Source organism: Thermothelomyces thermophilus, chromosome 4, assembly GCF_000226095.1.
Source record: "Thermothelomyces thermophilus ATCC 42464 chromosome 4, complete sequence".
Classification (NCBI taxonomy): Eukaryota; Fungi; Ascomycota; class Sordariomycetes; order Sordariales; family Chaetomiaceae; genus Thermothelomyces; species Thermothelomyces thermophilus.
The window spans coordinates 2,070,593-2,090,176 of record NC_016475.1 but is presented as its reverse complement, the minus strand read 5'-3'; the positions used below and the strand labels follow the sequence as shown (position 1 = coordinate 2,090,176).

General features: G+C 56.4%; 6 protein-coding genes across 6 annotated transcripts; 1 reads left to right on the top strand and 5 right to left on the bottom strand.

Moving 5' to 3' along the window:
* Positions 1-92: 92 nt before the first annotated feature.
* On the top strand, positions 93-871 carry MYCTH_2063758 (uncharacterized protein; the record flags this gene model as incomplete). The annotated part of the gene is made up of 2 exons (XM_003664067.1): positions 93-675; positions 759-871. 2 exons carry the CDS (start codon positions 93-95, stop codon positions 869-871), a joined length of 696 nt encoding a protein of 231 aa, XP_003664115.1.
* MYCTH_2306562 (uncharacterized protein) lies at positions 868-3,865 on the bottom strand. The gene is made up of 4 exons (XM_003664066.1): positions 3,677-3,865; positions 3,183-3,616; positions 1,734-3,126; positions 868-1,680 (listed from the first exon to the last, which is right to left on the bottom strand). Exons 1-4 carry the CDS (start codon positions 3,767-3,769, stop codon positions 1,057-1,059), a joined length of 2,544 nt encoding a protein of 847 aa, XP_003664114.1. The 5' UTR covers positions 3,770-3,865; the 3' UTR covers positions 868-1,056.
* Positions 3,866-4,687: 822 nt separating this feature from the next.
* Positions 4,688-7,275, bottom strand: MYCTH_111934 (hmg-CoA synthase). Its single transcript, XM_003664065.1, has 4 exons — positions 6,998-7,275; positions 6,780-6,882; positions 5,468-6,564; positions 4,688-5,383 (listed from the first exon to the last, which is right to left on the bottom strand). The coding sequence occupies exons 1-4, from the start codon at positions 7,055-7,057 to the stop codon at positions 5,246-5,248; spliced, it is 1,398 nt and encodes a 465-aa protein (XP_003664113.1). The 5' UTR covers positions 7,058-7,275; the 3' UTR covers positions 4,688-5,245.
* A 1,746-nt stretch (positions 7,276-9,021) lies between these two features.
* Positions 9,022-11,131, bottom strand: MYCTH_2306553 (uncharacterized protein). The gene has a single exon (XM_003664064.1). The coding sequence runs from the start codon at positions 10,767-10,769 to the stop codon at positions 9,057-9,059; it is 1,713 nt and encodes a 570-aa protein (XP_003664112.1). The 5' UTR covers positions 10,770-11,131; the 3' UTR covers positions 9,022-9,056.
* MYCTH_2306552 (uncharacterized protein) lies at positions 11,132-12,045 on the bottom strand. Its single transcript, XM_003664063.1, has one exon. It carries the CDS (start codon positions 11,696-11,698, stop codon positions 11,495-11,497), a length of 204 nt encoding a protein of 67 aa, XP_003664111.1. The 5' UTR covers positions 11,699-12,045; the 3' UTR covers positions 11,132-11,494.
* Positions 12,046-14,899: 2,854 nt separating this feature from the next.
* Positions 14,900-16,034, bottom strand: MYCTH_2306548 (uncharacterized protein). The gene has a single exon (XM_003664062.1). It carries the CDS (start codon positions 15,817-15,819, stop codon positions 15,037-15,039), a length of 783 nt encoding a protein of 260 aa, XP_003664110.1. The 5' UTR covers positions 15,820-16,034; the 3' UTR covers positions 14,900-15,036.
* Positions 16,035-19,584: the final 3,550 nt, after the last annotated feature.

The following is a 19,584-nucleotide window of genomic DNA, read 5'->3' as shown; positions in this document are numbered from 1 at the left end:
AGCATTTTCATTCTTCTTTTCATTCTTTTTTTTTTTAAAAAAAAATAATTTTAAACCCCACGCGGAATCTCTTGAACCACTTCATCCCAACCATGTCTGCCCCTCCACCCCGCTCAACCGCAGAAGACCCCAACGCCACGTCCTCATCCTCGTCCTTCACTTTCCCCCCGGAGTACTCCTTCCCCCCCTTCTTCACCCGCCAGACCAACCTCACAACGCACCACGCCCAGCTGACCAAATGGGCCTCGCTGGTGCTGGCCTACTGCCGCCACCACCGCATCTTCAAGCTCTCCCTCTCCGGCGACCCCACCACCACCACCACCACTTCTTCTTCTTCTTCCGAGACCACGGGCGGCGACGGGGGAGAGGCAGCCGGGCCGGACACGACCGAGCTCTTCTACAACCGGCGCATCAACCGGCGCCTGTCGCTCGCCGACATCAGGGAAGTCATCGACTTCCTGCGTCGCGACGGCCGGGCCGAGTACGTCACCACCGCCAAGGGGGGCAGCGCAGAAGGCGGCGGCAGCGGCGGCGGCGGGGATGTGGCCTGGATCTACTGGCGCACGCCCGAGGAGTGGGCGTCGCTCGTCGAGGGCTGGGTGGATGCCACGGGCCAGAGGGGGAGCGTGCTGACGGTGTACGAGCTGGTGGAAGGGGAGGGCACGAGAGGCAGTGGTAAGTTACTGGACCCTGGGGGCTTCTGTCAATTGGTGATAGTTTGCTCGTATGTCGGGATGCGCTCGCTGACAGCGCATAAGAGTTCCACGGGTTGGATCAAGAGCTGCTGCTGAAAGCACTCAACGTGTTGGTCAAGAGAGGCAAGGCGCAGATTTTCGGGCACGAAGATTCGCTTGGTGTCAAGTTCTTCTGAATTTCTCTCTACCACGCTTCGGAGGCTGCTGGAAGAGGAAGAGGCAGAGAGTTGCCGGCTGCTTGGCGTACCGGCTAGTAGGCGAGCATACGATGACTCACTCCCATGCGAGTGCGCAAAACGGCGACAAAACAACGACGGCAACCAACACCCCAACGCCAGGCTACCAAGGATACCTTCCACACCTACTCCCACACCCGGTTTGTCATCAAGTACTTGGGGTCAAACGACAGCTCCTGCCGCATCGCCACATCCAACAGCCAGTCTGCCATGACAATCCGCGGCTCCATGTGGCCCCTGTGCGCCATCTCCTGGAACCGCGGCCACAGCTGCCTCTCGGCCGGCGACGACCCTGTGAGCAGGTACACGGGATCCGGTTCGGCACCACCGTCCTCCTCCTCCGTCGTCGGCCTGATCGTGCTACCGCTCCTGGCTCGGTAGACCTTGAATATGGCCCCGTTTGCCTCGGCGATATTCTTATACGCGTCGACCCCGTTCGGGATGTCGGCGGTGCAGTAGATAGGAACGCCCCAGAGCAGTCGGCCGCGGTTGGCACGCGCCCGGCGTACCGCCTTATCGATGGTCACGCCAAACCGCGCCTCATTGGCCTTGTCCACCAGCAGGTGATCTTTGATGGGGGGCCGCTTGCCGGTTTCAATGCACGCCGTGATGAAGGACGAGTTGATTACATCAGGACCCTTGGCAAGACACCGGAGGAATTTCATGGTCCGCACCATGCCGGGCGCCGCGAGGTAGTTGCAAGGCGCGTTCTCCGGCACGATCTGGATCCCCAGCGAGCGGAGTTTCCTCTGTATTTTGTTAGCGACAAGGTTCCACATCCGAATTTGAACAAGTGACATACCCGGTCGGCCTCTTCTGCTCCCTTGTTCTCTACCCAGCGCTTGTATCCGGTCAGACAAATCCGCATGTCTACCTCCGGCAGCGACACCTTCGCCCTCTTGGCCGGCCGCTTGTTTTCCGGCTCGTCCTCGGCGTCGTCCGCCGCTTTGCTCGCCGGGCTTGAGCCCCTGTCTGCCCGCTGCTTGTCAAGCTGGTCCGCCGCCCGCTTGCCGCCCCATATCCCGTGACCATCCTTCGCCACCCGCTTCTTCTCCTTCTCGTAGAGTGCAATATCTGGCGCCAAATCCTGTAGCTTGGAGAGCGCCTGCGCCTTGGCACTGCGGCTCGCGCTGGAGATGACAGAAGGCGTGTCGTTCTCCTTGCCAGATCGAATGTGCCGCGTTTTCGCCGGAGTGGCAAAGGTCCCGAGTGCTGGCGTTGCTGCAGCTTTCCCGGCCGAATTCCCCTGGGCCCCTGGACTCGAATCCTGCATGACACTGAAATCCCGATCCAGTCCCACGTTGAGGGCATTCTTCTGCGCGCGCTCGTTGATCTTCCTCTTCCTCTTGGCGGCTTCGGTCATGCGCTCCTCTCCACCAGGATAGTACTTTTCCCGCAGCGTGGGCTCATCAAAAGATGTCTGGCCGATAACCTCGCCTAGATTCGTCCGTGGGGGGAAATGCCGGTATTTTGGGTTGTTGAGAGGTAAGACTTGACAGGCAGCGTAGCTCTCCTCGATCCAGAAATGGTTGACAATCTCAATGTTCCAGTCCTTCGCAGCTTCACACTTTTCGCTGTGCATGCGAGCCGTAATGAGGTGTGTGTTCTCGGCCTTCATGGTCCGAGTGTATGTTGCACCCGCTGCCGTGATGAGATTCTCGAGGTATATCCGCGCTTCGCCTCCGTAGTTCGAGATCGTGATCCGCATGTCTTTGAATCCGGGGATACCATCCCTCGGCACCGGGTAGTGAAGCAGCCGGCGGAAGGGCGATGTCCACTCGTTGTACACCATCATGTGGTACAGCCATGCTAGGTTGCCCACATCCTTCCCTAGCTGTGATGCGCGGATGTACTGCTCGCCATCACGGTACTGGCAAACAAACATATCGCAGTCCTCCACCACATCGACAATCTCCCCGTCGCCCTTGATGATCTTGTCCGTAATCGTCTTGCGCAACATGGCGTTGATGGGCAGGTCCTCCGAGAGCATAACTTTCTTCTGCGCGAAAACTACCAGTTTCTCGCTTCCGCTGGTCTCGTATGGTCCGGTGGGTACCGTAGACACAGCGCCGTCCAGCTGTTGACTCGCAGGGACCTTGACGGCATCCTCGGGTGCCTTGGTTAGGATCTCGGGGTTGGGCAGTAGATAGGGCCCTTCGTCGATCCTCTTGCCCAACCGAAAGCAGTCGTCAAACCTAGCACAGTATTAGTCAACTAACTTTGGCGCGCGGCCTTGTTTGTGACGGCTTACCAATGTGGAAGGACGATTTTGCACTTCGGGTTCTTCTTCTTCGCCTCGATACATTTGGGGTGATCCAACGACAAGGCGCACAAGTGCGTTGTCTGGCGTGAGAGGTCTTTGGACTCCATGCCACCGAGCGCCATGATTGCGCCTGCAATGGCTTCCTTGTCCGTCGGCGGGATATCGGCACATGTGAGAACGACATTGGAGAAGATCATCCGGGGATCGGGCGAGAACGGGCGGACCTGGGCGAGCTTGTTACGTGCAATAGTCGCCTTGATCCAATCGGACTTTACGACGGGGATCATCAAGGCCTGCGCCTCCGCATACTGGTCAAAGTCGATCGTGTTGGAGATGATGTGGGTGGCCTGCGGGACGCGAATCTCGCCTTTGCGGCCCGGCTCCAGGACCTCGGCGCCATGGTCCTTGACAACCTGAGAGAGCTGCACGCCGTTAGCGGTGGGCTAGGGGGAGGGCTGAGACTGCATCGATAGGGGGCGTACCTGCGAAATCAATGTACTCGACAAGGACTTGCTTTGAACAAAGGCAATTGAGCACGAGCTGAGCAGCCCCGGCCTCTCGTTATCATCTGCCATCTTGAACCTTCGAATCTGCGACGCGCTCCTGACACGCGTTCACATACATCAATAGCAAACCCCTCGCTCGAACCTTACTGTGAAGCAGGGAGGAAATGAGAGTGGATAGTAACTGGGGTGATAGGTTTGGTGTTCTTCCAAGGCAACGATGCGGGATTCAGCCCCAGCAGCCGACCCAGCATGGCAGGTGTGGTCAAGAGTTGTGTGCCTCAATGAGACGCGCCTCGAAAAACGCCAGTGGGGCACTTATTGGCGACGCGAGGCAGCCGCGTCTCACATGACCAGGCACTTTAACCCTGGACGCGGGTGTGGAGACGGGCTGCAACGGGGTGAGCACCAGCTGAGGAAACAAGCTCAATATCCGTACTCCGTAGATGTGAAGCTTTCCAGCAATACTCCGTAGTCACGATGCAATTGACAAATCATGATCCATGATGGTCATAACGAGCGCCGAGACGATCGCCAAAGTCAATTGACACAACAGCAATATCAAAAATGGTGGCGTCTCGCCCTGCCCAAGACCATCGCCTGCAGCATTGACTCATCAGCACTGCCAACCGCGAAAATGAAGGTGGCGTGAGGCCACTCTGTGACTCAATCAGCGGCGATCCGTATGTGCATTCACACAGGTTGCCAGTAGGCCGACTCTGCCCTTGGGAGGAAGGAGCATTGGCCCGGGGAAAAACTGCTGTAATGCAGCGTCTAGACTGCATGACTGCTTGTGCTCAATCTGGAACCGTAGGACGCACAGAGTTCAAGTTTGTTTATCAAGAAGAGCTGAGAATGGACGAAAGGCAAGGGTCCAAGTGCCATCTGCATACAAGTGGTAAGCCGACAGGTTGTACAAGTGTTGACGCGCACCTGACTATCGAACAACTTGGGCATCGAACGGAGTAGCGGTGAGGGCCGTAGCATCATACACATATCCCCTGTCATTTTTGAGCCATCATTGGGTGTACAAAACGATAGCCAACACCTCCGTAGACGACAACCACACCGAGATGACGACGCTGGGTAAGCATCAAAGACGGGAAATTATAATCTCTGTTTCTTTCGTGCCCACGCAGCTACCCCAACCCAGGTAACCCGTATCAAGCGCAGTCCCAAGTCGCCGCAGCAAACACCTATATACACCGTCGCTAGGTGAAAAGCCGAGCGCTCAATATAAGGACCAAAACATTAAGTATATGGGTTGTAGTATCTCCACCTTCTAAACCGAGGGAGCACATCCCCCCTATTGCGTCACTCGAAAGTGCCGCCTGCCCATCGAAGCAAGGCGAGCACGCCAGCCACCAACTCCCCACCGCAAGAATCTATGTGGTGCCTCATCGTTTTTGCAGTGCCGAAAAGAAATTGCATGCATCCGGGGATCTATTAGGCCTCAAACCAAGAGGATGAAAGGAAATGCGGGAGGAGGACCAGGCGGGGCGAGGGGGGGTCTATCATAGTCTCGTCCATGCGAGCACCGGCACGCAATTATTGCTTAATCTCGTAGCTCCGCCTGAACATGTCATCGACCTTGGTGAGGTAGTAGGTACCAGGGGCAATGGTCGAGACATCGCCTTCGGGAGTGTAATCCTTCTGCAGGTGGGCCTTCTTGCGGAGATCGCACATCTATGCGCGAGAGAGAGAGAGAGAGAGAATTTGTCAGCAAAGTCGCTCACACCATGCATGTCTCAAGAGCAGGTTCTGACTTACAGCATCATACGTCTCGGGCGGCACCTGACGGCGGGCAGCCAGCCTGTTGGGGATATCGAGAACCTGGGCGATCTTCTCCGTGCTGCCCTTGACTCGGAGCGAGAAGAAGCTGGCGGCCAGGCCAGAGCCGTAGCTGAACATGGCTATCCTCTTGCCCTGCAGCGCAGCATCGTCGACATGGGACACCAGGCTGGCCAGGCCGCCCCAGAGGCTAGCGCAGTACATGTTGCCGCAGTTGGTGGCCACCTGGATGCTGGGGTTGACACGCTCCTGGAAGCGCTTCTTGGTGAGAGCCATGAAGGTCTTCTCAACAACCTTATCGGTCAGGGACTTGGTGTAGTCCATGTCGCGAACCTCGGGGGGCACCTCGGCGAAGGCCTTGTTCTCAGGATCGGCGAGGTAGTCGTGGTACAGGAGACGGGCGTACGACTTTTGCACGAGCTTGCAGGTGGGCGAGTGGAAGGCCACGTAGTCGAAGCGGTCGAGAGGAGTCTTGGGGACAGCGAGCTCGGCGGTGCCGTTGCCGTTGGCGTGGCCATTGACGTCGCCATTGACGCCGTTGGCAATCTGGGCCTCGCGCTTGCAGTAGGCGCGGTAGGCGGCATCGAGCGCCTTGGTGTAGCAGGTGACCGAGAAGTGGCCGTCGACGTAGGGGTACTCGCTGGTCAGGTCGGGCTTGTAAAAGTCGTAGGCGTGCTCCATGTAGCTGCCGCGCAGGCCGGGCTCGAAGACGAGGGGCGCATCGGGACCGATCAGCAGGGCGACGGCGCCGGCGCCGCCGGTAGGGCGAGCATTACCCTTGGCGTACAGAGCAATGTCGCCGGTAACGACGATGGCGTCCCGGCCGTCCCAGGCCGAGGACTCGATCCAATTGATGGTGTTGAAAACGGCGTTGGTGCCGCCGTAGCAGGCATTGACCGTGTCGACGCCCTCGACGCTCGTGTTGCTGCCAAACAGCTGCATCAACACCGACTTGACCGACTTGGACTTGTCGAGAATGGTCTCGGTGCCGACCTCGAGGCGGCCGATCGAGTTAACGTCCACATTGTAGTTCTTGAGCAGCTTGGAGAGGACGGTCAAGCTCATCGAGTAGATGTCTGGATGGCGGGGTACCCCGCGTCAGCTGAGCCGCCCCTGAACGCGACGAATTGCGACTGGTCCCAAATTGCCGTGGCCCCGCCAACCGCCACCAGGGACCAGGGAACGATTGGTGGGGGGCGAGTGCAACTCCGAAGGTCAAAAGCAAGGGGGGATGAAAAAATAATGAAAACACAACAAAAAAAAGTGGCTGGAGGGCTGGGAAATTACCGACCCTCGCGATCATCGCAGAAGCTCATCTTTGTCTGGCCAAGACCGATCGTGTATTTTCCCGCGCTGACGCCATCGAACTTCTCGAGCTCAGATTGTTCGACATACTAGAGGGTTCAGAGGAGCTGTTAGCGATGTCGGCGGCTAGGGACAGGGGCCAAAGGGGTCCAGGCAGGAGGAGTTTGCGTCGAAGCGAGGGATGGGAACCGTGACGGCACGCACCTGGCTGGGGAAGTAGATTTCAATGGCCTTGATGCCAATGTTCTGAGGACGGGAAGCCATGGCGGGCGAGCGTTTGCGTTTGGCTCGGATTGGGATTGATGGTGTTTTTCAAGAAGAATTGGTCGGGAGGAAAAGGAGTGGAGGATCTCTGGCTTTCGGAGGGGTAGATAAGTTAGCGCTCCGTCCCATGCTAATTCAACAGTCTTTCACCGCCTATTTCCCCGTTGTTGTGCGCTTGGACCCAGTTTTCCCAATATGCACGTTGGGCAAGCCATGTGGTGATGGAGGGCTAATTGGCGAGGGAAGCTTCTCACTCTTGATATTTTTGCGTAGGAAACTCAAAATGCGCCGTCAGCGCAAATGTGCGGAATATATAATTGTTGGCACCACGAGTTATCTTTTTTTTGAAGAGCAAGAGGTAACAGGAGGGCGCGAACACTACAACACAGTACAGGGAAAAAAGTGAAAAGCAAAGGGCGAAAAGTGTGGGTTCAAATACCTAAAAAGGGCAACGATGCGTACACAGAAGCTGGAGCAGAACCAACCGGCACCTACACTACGTGGGCTGCCTGGTTGCCAGCCGAGGACGGGAGGGATGCAGAGACGATGTCGGAGGCAAAAGGTCGACAGTCGTGCCCGCGAGGATCGCTGACGCCCACGTCGCTCCCCTCGAGTGGTTTGTCTCCGCTGCGGAGCCAGCTGGTGCAATGATTGCTCTGGATCTAATCTCTACGGTGGAGATTTTCTGCGAGATTGATAAACAATTCTCCACTAACGGAGTCGTACCCAAGCTAGGTGTGCGGAAGACTTCGTTAGGTGACTGTTTGGCCCCGTTATTGTATTGCTGGCTGCCTCTCCCGATTCGTTACTTGGTGTGTGCTGAGCGTGAATGAAAATGGGTAGGTCTGGAGGCCTTACCCGGTTCCTTAAACATTGGGCATGAGGGCTCCGTTCAAGGAAAGCAAGCTCAAGATGAGTGTACTATCTGCCACGTCTGGCATGGTCGTAGCCATAGTTAGGTGTTCACGATTTCGTCACACACACATCCATTCCTACATGTACACAAGACTACTCGTACTGCGTACAAAAGGGGGAAATGAAACCCAGCCAGGTCGTGGCCGTCTGTGCAACGAGTCCCCGGCATTCCTCAACCCTTCCCCTGGGTCCAGGGTTTGAGGCCCCACTGCCAGTGTGCTGCCTCATTCGTCAGCGGGCCAGAGCGGTCCAACAAGGTGCTACAACGCTGCATACTATGTAATCCGTAGACCGGCCGCGTCACGTTTTCTCTCCATCCGGAACCGAACATGTCGCGGCATCGGCGTGGCTGAGCAGCGGGATATTCTCACCATTACGGAGTTAGCTTCTTCTGGATTCCGACCTCCCGATCCCGCTTTGTAGCCGACTGCGGACCTGGCGCTGCTGTGATTGCGCTGGTCAAGATGCATACACAAGCAATGTCATGATGTGGCAAGCAGCCAGTCCAAGGACGGGGAGAGCGGACGGAAGGTAGGGAACTGCTCCAAGATAGCCACTGAGAGATGCACTAGGGCCACCGTGGTCGTATAACTGCTGTTTGTCAAAGATTTATTGGAATTCTATATTCACAATGTACGTCCGTATTTTTTGGTCTTGGTACTCGGAGTTTGTTACTTGACTAATTGAGCCCACTCACGAGATAATCAGGACCACCAGCTGAAGGTGGTAGGCGCCGCACCACCCCTCCCCGCCCCCCAACCCAAAAGAATCTACGGGCATCTATGCCAAATGTATGAAACAATTCCGAATCCTGAACTCCCATGCAACGATTCCCAGAAAGCATTCCCAAAAAGCCCACCCAAGAAATTTCAAAAGAGGAGGGTCGCATCACTTCCCGCCTGTTGTCATCGATCCATTGTCATCATTCCAGTGTCGTATCAGTGTTTGGCCCCTTGGGGGAGGGGAGGAAGGGAAGGAATTGCGAGAAGGCTTAGCCATCACCTAGCCCGACTTCCCTGATTCCCCCCCTCAAAAAAAAAAAAAAAAAAAAAAAAAAAAAAAAAAAAAGCCCTCCACCTTCCTCTCATGACGGCGTGCCGTATCCTGAATCGGCACCTGGCGTCTGCGGCGGACGTTCGGCAGCTTCTTTGCTCTTGACCGTGTCAACAGCGATGGTCGGGATGACATCACCCGGCTGCGCCTTGGCCTCGGACCCAGCCTCCTCCTCCTCCCTCCTCAGCTCGACAGGGGCAGAGGCGTCGCTAGCGCCACCTTCAGCGGGAGATGCGGGAGTCGGAGCCGAAGCGGCGGGCTTCCGTTTCTTCTTCGACCTCTCCTTCTCCTCGCGCTCCGACTCGGAAGCGTCGCTCTCCGCCGCCGACGACGACGACTCAAGAGTCGAACTCTCGCTCTCGCTCTCGGTCTCTTTCTTGCTCTTCTTTGTTTTCTTGCTCGACTTCTTTCTCCCCTTATCCTTCCTCTTCTTCTTCTTCTTTTCTTTCTCTTTCTCTTCCTTCTCCTCCCTCTCCTTCTTCTCCTTCTCCTCCTTGGCCCTCTTCTCCTCCGCCTCTTTCAGCTCCTTTTCCTTCTTCTCCTTCCGCGTAGCCACCACCCAGTCCTCGGCGCCCGCCACGGCCTTCTCGGGGTCCCTCTTGTTCTTGAGCAGGTAGCCCTGGATCTCGGCCGGCGAGAACTCGTGAGCCGGGATCTTGGCCGCGAACTGCTCCGCCAGCTCGTTCACCCGCGCGATCGTCTCGTCCTTCTTGCGCGCCACTTCGGCCGCCGCCGCGTCACGCCTCTGTTCCTCTTCCGGCGTGAGGAGCGGGACCGTGGATTTGGTGCCCCGTTCGAGCCACCAGAGACCGGGCGAGACGGAGCTGGTGGTAGCAGCAGCAGCAGCAGCAGCAGTAGTAGTAGTAGTAGAGGAGGAGGAGAGGGAAGACGGCATCTCGTCGGCTTCGAGAGGAGCGTAGATGGCGCGGAAGATCTGGGCCGTCATGGACGTGTCGGCGCGGTCGAACTTAACGATCATGTCGACGCGTCCCGGGCGGATCAGGGCCTTGTCAAGCTTCTCGATGTGGTTAGTCGTCATGATCAGCACGCGCCCTTCTTGCGAGGCGACGCCGTCGAGGATGTTGAGAAGGCCCGAGAGCGACAGGCGGCCGTTGGCGTTCTGGTTGGGGGGCTGGGGGTGCCCGTTGGGCACGGCCGTGTTCGTGCTGGCGTCGGCCCCGTTATCAGCACCGTCGGCGACGGAGTCCTGTGCTCCGCCTTCTCGGGTGTGCGTGAGGCCCGCCGTGTCGATGTCCTCCAGGAGCACGACGCAGCGGCGAGGGAGTTCGGCGAAAAGGGTTGCGAGGTTCTCTTCGTTGGCCGTTACCGAGCTGAGGCTGACAATGTAGATGCGCATCTTGAAGAAGCCGGCGAGGGCCAGGCTGAGCGAGGACTTGCCGGTGCCAGGGGGTCCGTGGAGCAGGTACCCCCGGCGGTAGGGAATGCCGCGGTTGGCGTACCACCGTCGCGTGGCAGGGTTGAGATAGTCGGTCACGTCGTCGATCAGAGTCTTCTTTGCCTCGTCGTTGAGGATGACCGTCGAGAAGGGTCGCACAGTCCGCGACATACACCGTTGCCAGTGTGGCTCCGCTGTGCCGGACCTAGTCGTCCCGCGATAGATGGCCGTCTTTGCCTCGTCCTTCTTCAGGTACGCATCTCTCGCCTCGTGGAGAAGTTCCTTCAGAATCCAAGGGTTCCTCCCAAAGCACGAGATGGAGATCTCCTCGCGCTCGCTGGCAGTCATGAACGGAGACTGCTGGGTCTGGGTCCGGCGGAAAATGAGGATACGGCCTTTGTAAAGAAACCAGTGAGAGCCAAACGTGGGCGTGTAGGCGAGGGACTTCTTCTTCTTCCTCCGCAGATATCCGTACTCGCCGTCCTCTTCATCGTCATCGTCCTCCACAAAATTCCGCCACCTAGTAATCAAGTTAGCAACGGGATCTTGCGGGATTTCGAAGAGCTCGGGGCTGTTGGAGGAGAACGGTGTCCCCTCCTACGAACGACAGTCGTGAAGGATTTCTAGGATAATAGTTACGCACAGATGCCATGATCGCTACCAGCAGTGTCAGCTTCGGCGCGTGCTATTTTTCCTGATCCGAGTGGTCTCCTCACTTACACTATTGAGGTTTGTATTTACAACAAATCTCCTCGCGCCCTGGGCAAAGCGCTGGCTTGACACCCAGGCCATGGTGTAGTTGAACGTCTCATCGTCGACGCGAATGTCGACTCGTCTTGAGAACCAGTATTAGCCGCACTCCGGGTAACTGAAACGGCTGGCTTCTCTTTTTAACGTACGACATCAGATGCGACTCGACCAGGTCCCAGAAGTAGTCGGTGAAATAGCGCCATACGAAGGTGAGGCAGCCGCAGAGGAGGATCAGCGGGATGTACAGGTTGAGGTCGACACGTAGGTATTTGCTCGCGGCGGTCGAGATCACTAACCAAAGCTGTCAGTTCAATTCGGAATGCTCATATCAAGACGCGGTCCCGAGGTGTCGAGTTCAAGCCGCCTTGCGGTCCCTGGAAGCAGCTTTGCTCCCGGCAACTTGGCATGTAAAAGCCGGTCCATGACACACCTGAAAAGCCCGGGAAGAAAAAGTCTAGAAGTTGTTGTTGCGAGAAACGCGTTACATTAGCTTCACCACCTTCGGCCGAAAAGGGAAGGGCGTCCATGTTGGGCACACGGAGCTGTCGTCGTGTAAGAGGGCGGGATGGTTTCGTGGGTTGAGCAAAGAGTAAGGTAAAGGATTGAAGTAGTAGGCAGGGCCGGGAGATTCCCGAACGGATACAGCTCGAAGACCTACGAGGGCATGAGATAGGCGTGGTAGGGCTGATACTTAAGTAAAGAGGCTGGTCGACAGTGAGGTGGGTTCCCGCTCGGCGGGATTCTGACTGCGTTACCTCCACTGCAAGATGACTGGAGGGCTCTTGGGCTTGTTCAAGGCAAGCGGTCGGCTTATTCGTCCTCAGTCTCACTCTGTGTTATTCCCCACACGCTGAAGGCAGCAGCAGCACGTTCAGGGAAAAAAAGCCTGCTTGTTGGAAAGAGGCATCCTATATGTGGCTGGTCTCGCCGCTTGGTGGAATTGCAGACACAGCCCGAGAATCGACGCATCCCGGCATCCGGTTGGAGTTCTAGAGCTTGGCCGCGGCTCGTCATTGCCTTACGTCCTGCGAGAGCCATGCGGCGGCCGTCCCGGGGGATCGGGTGCAACTGCTGCAGTGGCCTGGCTACAACGCTATTTGTTAGGAGTTGAGACTGTAACTGGTGTGGTGAAAAGCTCCACGAGCGCACCCTGCGTGGGGTCTGAAAGAACGCGGGGTCCCGCCTCCCCCGCAAAGGGCATAGACTCAGCAGCCTGCCCAACAAGGCGCTGCACTAGTACAGCAAACCCCCTAAACAAATCCATGTCAAAAGGAATGTCGTTGATTTGTCCCCAGATTTCGAGGACATACGAGTTAAGTCGCCACTTGTTCGTCCTCGCCGAGCTGCACAACCTTTTTGAGATGCAGTGACTGGGCATTGCGCAAGCGGAAGGAGTTTGTCCATCCAGTGAAACTGGCTGATGGTCCTGGTTTGGCTGCCGGATGGGTCATTGAGCAAGCATCAGCCGTCGGGTGCTAAGGAGCTCGTGCTGGGCTTGGCGCTACTGCGCCGCCCGCCGTCCGCTCCTGCACGACGAGCATTGCAGACTTGGGCGCGGCCGCTGACCGAGATGCGTCACCGCTGATGCGAGGATCCCAGTCGAGGTTTCATGACTCTATGCCGAAATGCATGAGTCCTGTCCTCAGAATGCCCCCGAGCCCGTTGCACCAATGGGTTACGGCAAGATAGGTGGGGGTGCTGAGATCAAATGTGCGGCCAGAGGCGGTGAGGCATGAGACAGCACGATACCTACCTAGGTAGGTACCCGTACACTTGGTTGGTATGCACGATTTGAATGTGCGTACAGTACCTATTGTATATACCTGACGTGCATGTAAGGTAGGTGAAAGTGAAGCTCATATGTCGGGTGTTCCTGGGTCAGGCCTCCGATTCGCCAAGTACTGTAAGTGTGTGGGGTCCGCCGCAGCGGCTGCCTAGATATTTGCTGAATAAGGCCTCCAAGCTGTGGGCCTGGGCCTTTGTGCCTTGCGGTCTAAATCACCGTGTATGCCTTTTCCACACGCAGCACTTCCTGCCTTCTCTGTAAGGTCACTTAGCTTTTCTAGAGAGTTGGTCTCGGATGCCGTCATACCTGACCAGGCATCACACTGAATCTATGAATCCATCCTCATCCTCTCCCTAAGATCCGAGGCTCCAGGAGCTCTCTCCAACCTCAGATCCAGGACTGTTCTTTTATCTCCCGGGTGGCCGCAGACTACAGGGTTGCTATGGCTCATGCAAGTTTCCGCGCGAAGCTGAGTTCCTCACCTACCTGCGCTAGCTTAACAGCTAACTGGACTTGCGACGTGCTCTTCAAGTACAAGGCGACCTGAAGAGCAGTTGCCTATTTTTTGCCTTGGGTCTTTTGCATCTCTTCATCTAGAGTCCTTTGGTATATGCCTCTGGTCCGCCTGGTTTCTTGCCCTACGATGCTTTCAACATCGACGTCTCTTCTCGCTTCTCGGTTGCCGCCGTACGGATGCAATGCACCTCTACAACCGGGCACTCCCAGGGAATCTGCCTTGCCCTGCGCAGGCGGGAAGAGAGGCATGCAGGTGTGTGGCCTTATGGGGCGCCCTCCCCCCCACCCCTCCCCTCCTCTCCCGAAACAGCTCCGTACATACCTACATAGTAGGTAGATACACGGCCGTCTGTTAAGTCGCGCAATGCCCGATCCGATTGGTGAGGGCTGACTCAGCCCCCAGATGCGTTGTCACGGACATCTGCAGAACTTGAGAACCCGGGGCTCTCTCGCCTTTGTGGTTCGACAGGACCACTCTTCCACGTAAAGACGGGGTTGCCTCATCTCGAGACAATCCTGTGCCGTCTCGCACGGAGCACAACTGCCTCACTTCGGAAAGATGCAACAGGATGAAGCATCGTTGCCGCACCTTGGTGGTACATACAAGCAAGTGTCAAAGGTCGAGACCGATTGATCAGCTCCTTCTCGTGTCCGTCCACTACCCCTCCATCTTGACCGACCGGACAGCCCCGCCATTTATCGTAGTGCGCAAGTCCGAAGTGATGAGAGGCGTGAGATGGTTATGTGCTCTTCCCCCTCTTCCCCCCCCCCCCCCCTTTTCTTGCTGATCATGCCTCAGGAGGCAGTCCACGACGGCCTCGTTACGCAAAGAGCCACCGCAACTCCTTTGGCGAACAAACACAACACACAACGCGCCAGAGGGGAATTCGAATGACCGACTAACTCACGAATCTTCGTAGTTCATAGCCCTGCTGAAGTCTATCACGCCACGTCAAGCGTTATGCTCGCGCTGTGATCAACCGCCCCCGTGGGTATTTGCCGCAGCCGGTACGGTCTGAGTTCGACGTAAAGGTATCAAGAAGATGGCTGGATCGTGCCGGACACTTAGCAAGTAACCTAACAGCCGGATGCGGCTGTTCTCCTTTTGAATGCTCGTGATGGTAACAGATAGCCTTCATGGCTCGTTGCTCTCCACGTTGGGTGCCAATTGAGGAGGGACAGACATCCGTGGGCCTCGAAGGACTAGTCGCTAGCCTTTGCCCATTGGCACGGATGGACGATTTGGGGGGGATAAAGCTCGACTGCCGCAGCAAGAAAGAAGAATTCATTTCTCATTAGAAGAGGTAGGCTAAACGAGCCTTCGCCATCGAGAACGATCGCGCTGAAACCGAACGACCCGTTGCAGAAAAAAAAAGGAGGAGGAAAGGTATCCGTTCTGTTTGCCCGGACGCGGAGCCAGTGGAGAGAGGTTACAAGAGAGCATTGCCCGTAACAACGCCTGAACCCAAACGCCATGGAGGACATCGTACCCAAAGACAAAAACGCCGTTCGTAAACCGTATGACCCGAGATGTACTCGAGGAACCAAACCAAATCACCGCTCTCAGCCATCCACAAACACTTGGACACCTCCACGGCCGGGCACAAAGTGGCCTCCGGGAGGCGGTGGCGGCATGCCTCCCGCTGCCGCGGGCGGCGGCGGTGGAGGGACAGGGTAGCTGGCCACGGGAGTCGGCTGCGGGGTGGTCCGGGGAGGGTAGCTATACACGGGCTGGAAGGCCCCGGGAGGAGGTCCCTGAAAACCAGGATGATGATGAGGAGGAGGATGAGGATGAGGAGGAGGAGGAGGAACACCCTGAGATGGCGTATTCCCGGGGTGCGGCGGATACGGACCGGCATACTGGCCGCCGTAGCCCTCGGCGCTGCCTTCGCTGCTGCTGTCGTCGTCGTCGTCGTCGTAGTCGGCGTCGTCGTCGACCCGGGCATGCCTGTTCCAGGTGCTCGTCCGCGGGCTTCTCGGGAATACGTCCGCGTGCCTGCCCTTCTTTGAGAGCTTGCGTTTTCTGGCAGAGAACGAGTAGGATGCGGCGTCTGGGTGCCCGTCTTGATACCAATAGGGGTGAGTGGATTCGACGAGGTACACGTGGCTCGTTCCGCTCGACCGCGAGAACATGGAGCCGCCGGAGCCGGAGCCGGAGCTCCGGTCGTCGAAGTCGTCGTCGTAATAGCGGCGGACGCTCTTTACTTTCCGAGGGTCTCGACCGCAGAAGTAGATCAGCGCCTTAATGGCCTTGCTGTTGGGCAAGCGGAGCTCCTCGTAGTCGCCGGAAGCGTGCGAGCCTGAGCTCGATCTCGAGCTGCTGCTGCTGCTGGGCCGGCCTGACATGGTGCCGGGAGGGGAGCCCTCTTGAGATTCGCAATGATACGCTGGCTCGGGTATCTAGAAAGACCTAGCAGCCTCGTGTTTGTCTCGAGGGAGGGCTGGCTGGGATTGTCGGTCTTACGCCGAGGCGGGCCAGCGACACCAATCGAGAGGGTGGCTAGGTACTCTGGTGGGAGTCCTGGATTGCTGCTGTCGGAGCGAGGAAAGACGAGGAGAAAAGGTGGACAGATGCAAGACGGGCTTCGCCTTGAAATATGGCCAGGCGGGATGGAAGACGACTCTCGGGCAGTTCCACCATGCCAGCGTAAAAAAAAAAGGCGCCATGCGGCCGTGCGAGCCGGGCACAGAGGGCGCGACGAGGCTTGCATGGTGACAAGGCCTCATCCCACGGGAGAGAGCCTGGCTCCAAAGCCGGCATTAAAAAGGCAGCTGTCCTATCTTGAATTTACAGCTTCGGCCATTACTGGATCTTGGGCTTGGTCTGCTGGAAGAGTGCATGTGGCTGGCTGCGTTGATTCGTCCCAGTGTCCCGGAGCCTCACCATCGACATCGGGCGAGAGGTGATTTGCATGCTCCGTACTAGCCGGGCAAAGATCGATTGGTGTTCCAGCTCCCAGGTCCCCTCCTCTTGCGCATCCGCTAGACGCCCTGCTTTGGTGGGGAAGGCTGACAGACCGAGGAGCCTGCAGTTGTTTTTTTCTCATCTGCATCGTGGCTCGGCGGTCAAGATGCGGGTATCCGCCCTGCCGTGCGGTCTTGCCCTCCCTCCCACGTTGCTTCTGCGAGGTGAGGCCTCAGTGTGATTAGGTACAGCCGTGTACGAATTATGGTACGTATAAGGTCTGTACCTACATAGAGTCTATGTAGGTACATACACTAAAGGGGCACACGGATCCCATGTATGTAATCCGTACCTATGCACATACCATCCACAACTACGTGACGGTTGTGCTGGCACCATGTCAGATTGGTAGTCTTCCAAGGCGTCCACAGTACTTATAAGCGAAGGGCTGCTTTTTACCTTTTTTGGCTTTGGGTTCGACATTCTCTCGAGGGTGGGGGGTCGGTCTCGGGGCATATCGGCCATGCCGCTCTGGTCTGCAACACCTTCCCAAATAGAACACTGGGCGAAGCGCGGACTCGTCGCTTTGGCTGGCTCTCGAAGAATAAAGCGACAATCGTCTTTTCACCGTCGTCGTGGCTATGGTATGTGGTGAGCGGAGAGTGAGGCTGCGACAACGAGCCAGCGCAGCCAGATAAAGATTGGATGGCGCAAGTTTAGGTGAAAAGAAAAAGATGGTGGGCAGCGGCGGGGCTACCAAGGCTGCCTGGCAGAGGTGATGGTTGGTCTCCAGCCGTGCTCGAGTCTTTTTTGGCGCCCTCCGTAGACGTTGTGTGACCTACAAGCACGAGAGACTTAAAGAGACGGCAGGAGAAGGCAACAACAGCTGGGCTTGAAAGACCATGCGAAGGTTGCATACGGAGTACATACACCCCCCCTGCAGAGCTGCCAATTGCGGGAGGTCGGCCCATTGCTGGCTGCAACATCGTCAGTAGACATGCTGCTCTGCAGAGTGCTCGCGATTGCTCATCAGCTTTGATATTAAGGTGTCGAACAGAGATTCGCATTGCGATTATGAAGGGATGCGGGGTTGAGACTGGCTGGGATCGGTAAGCCTTTGAGAGCGTGCATGCTCAATATGCTACACATGATGCAAGATACAAGGTGAGCTAAGGTACCTTACCTACCTTAGGTACTCTCGACTCCTTACAGAAGGCTGTCGCCGTCGATTGAAAGACAAACCTTCAGAAATAGGACGAGTGTTAGAAAAACTCAGATGAACTTGCATGCAGGTGTCATTCCAATACCTCGTCCGCAGTACACGGTTCGCAATGTATGGGATAAGAGGGAAGTTGGGCGGTTTGCGGTCTCTGGTTGCGATTGTCACCTGCCATCCAACCTGCTGTGTATGTACATACATACAGTACCACCTACCATCCTAGGTTGGTACCTCCGCGTAATGTACGGACGAGAGGTATGGCGTGCCGAAAGTATCTTACATTGCCTGCCTTGGCGGTATATGTTTGAGATGCCACTTTTGGTGTACTCTGTAGTGTGCGGTCTATGTATGTACCAAGTCTCTGTATATGTGTGTATGTATGTACAGTACTTGATACGTGCGTGCTAAGTCGGAGAGTTGCCACCTGCCGTGGGAAACCTACGGAGCGGTAACTTCCGCGCTAATCAACCACCTCGAACAGAGAGCCCCGCCTCGCCAAGTCGGTTCCTTGGAACGGTGGTGAAACCAAATTCTCCCTCCCCACTTCGCGGTCCGCCCATTCGGCTGACCAAGGCGCCATGAAAACACGAGAAGCGCCCTTTCTCGCGCAGATAGTCATTGCTGCATCTTTCATCTAGATGTCGACATCCACTTTCGCGGGCGGCAACGACCCTTGATTTGCTATGGGATGTCCGGCTTCATTTTCATCCGCCGATGCTATTACACTGCAGGTTACCTCGACGTTGTTTCGCTTGCTTCTGGGGAAAATGGACATTCATTCTCTACGAATCTGAGTGCGATTTCTCCACGAACGCTCACTCTCGAGCTGATCGGGAAATTTTGGCAATTGCCACCAATCTCGTCAACACTTGTTCGTCAACGCCACCGATAAGCCGAGGACAAAATATTTGGTTAAATGTCTACTCTACTGCTCCGTAAAGAATGCTATACAGGCCTAGTCATAACTCCTCATATTGTCCCTGTAGGGCTATGGAAGATGCAGGCAAATTAGCTTGTCACGCAGCACCGCATTGGTCATAGGCTCAATCCACGGCAAATCACCAGTGAGGGGAGAGATTGGCCGGTTGTGGTCCATAGTAACCTGGAAGTAGATTGCAGGTGCCTGGCTAATAACCATGTCCAACTTAACGTCGCGCACCAATGCACTGCCGGATTGAAAACGTGCTCAGAAAGGAGATTCTTTTAAAAATGGGTCCTGCCCTAGACCAATAAGTGTAGAGCCATTTGAACCTCGATCTGCAACGAGCCACTGCAGTCCAATGCAGGGGGTCCCGTGGTCTGCGAGCCGGAAGGGGGTCTCGTTTGAGAGTAGGTCCTTGTTGACCAGCAACTACTCGCCGACAAGAAATGTGATTGGGCCCCTGATACCTCGCGACAATGGAAAGGGGCCGTCGTCCGCAGGACGCAGCGTAGATAGGTACTTCGTACCTGGACTGAACGACTTGATGTATTCTCGGTGGTCACACGGTTACAGATATACGCCTTGCACACTTGCTAAGTGCTTACCTATGCGGTGATCCATCGTAATCCGCGTGTACCTACAATTTGCACATACTTCCGTACCTGATGTGGTGTGGAACGTATGTGCAGTATAGTTACGGTACATATAATACCCGGCATACTACATCGTGTATGTACGGATTCCACACACTACGGACGTACACCACCGCCGTGCCGAAGCTAGCTTGGCGTTTTCGATCTGCGCATCTTGCCGCGTTGCAGCATGCCAAGCATCCCCCGGTGTGTCCGAGGCCAAAGACCCGCCCGCTTCCCCCAATCGCGCTGCCTGCTCCCGGGTTTCGAAACTCAATCCAGGCTGTTTTTCCTTGTCCCCAAGTTGTTCTGGTGCCCTCTTCCGCGACCTGCTTGCCTGGTCAATTTTTTTTTCTAATTGTCGGCATTATTGGATCTGTTGACCGAATTTTGGCAGGACCTGCAGACGGGACTTTAGAGTGGGCGCGCAGTG

Bases quoted from the DNA above. Each gene is read 5' to 3' on its own strand.
- MYCTH_111934 (XM_003664065.1), bottom strand. From the start codon at position 7,057: ATGGCTTCCCGTCCTCAGAACATTGGCATCAAGGCCATTGAAATCTAC. The intron at 6,883-6,997 runs GTGCGTGCCGTC...TGAACCCTCTAG, and splicing joins AAATCTACTTCCCCAGCCAG to TATGTCGAACAATCTGAGCT. The intron at 5,384-5,467 runs GTAAGTCAGAAC...TCTCGCGCATAG, and splicing joins CGCCCGAGACGTATGATGCT to ATGTGCGATCTCCGCAAGAA.
- MYCTH_2306548 (XM_003664062.1), bottom strand. From the start codon at position 15,819: ATGTCAGGCCGGCCCAGCAGCAGCAGCAGCTCGAGATCGAGCTCAGGC.
- MYCTH_2306562 (XM_003664066.1), bottom strand. From the start codon at position 3,769: ATGGCAGATGATAACGAGAGGCCGGGGCTGCTCAGCTCGTGCTCAATT. The intron at 3,127-3,182 runs GTAAGCCGTCAC...ATACTGTGCTAG, and splicing joins AAAATCGTCCTTCCACATTG to GTTTGACGACTGCTTTCGGT. The intron at 1,681-1,733 runs GTATGTCACTTG...AACAAAATACAG, and splicing joins GAGCAGAAGAGGCCGACCGG to AGGAAACTCCGCTCGCTGGG.
- MYCTH_2306553 (XM_003664064.1), bottom strand. From the start codon at position 10,769: ATGACTGCCAGCGAGCGCGAGGAGATCTCCATCTCGTGCTTTGGGAGG.
- MYCTH_2306552 (XM_003664063.1), bottom strand. From the start codon at position 11,698: ATGGACGCCCTTCCCTTTTCGGCCGAAGGTGGTGAAGCTAATGTAACG.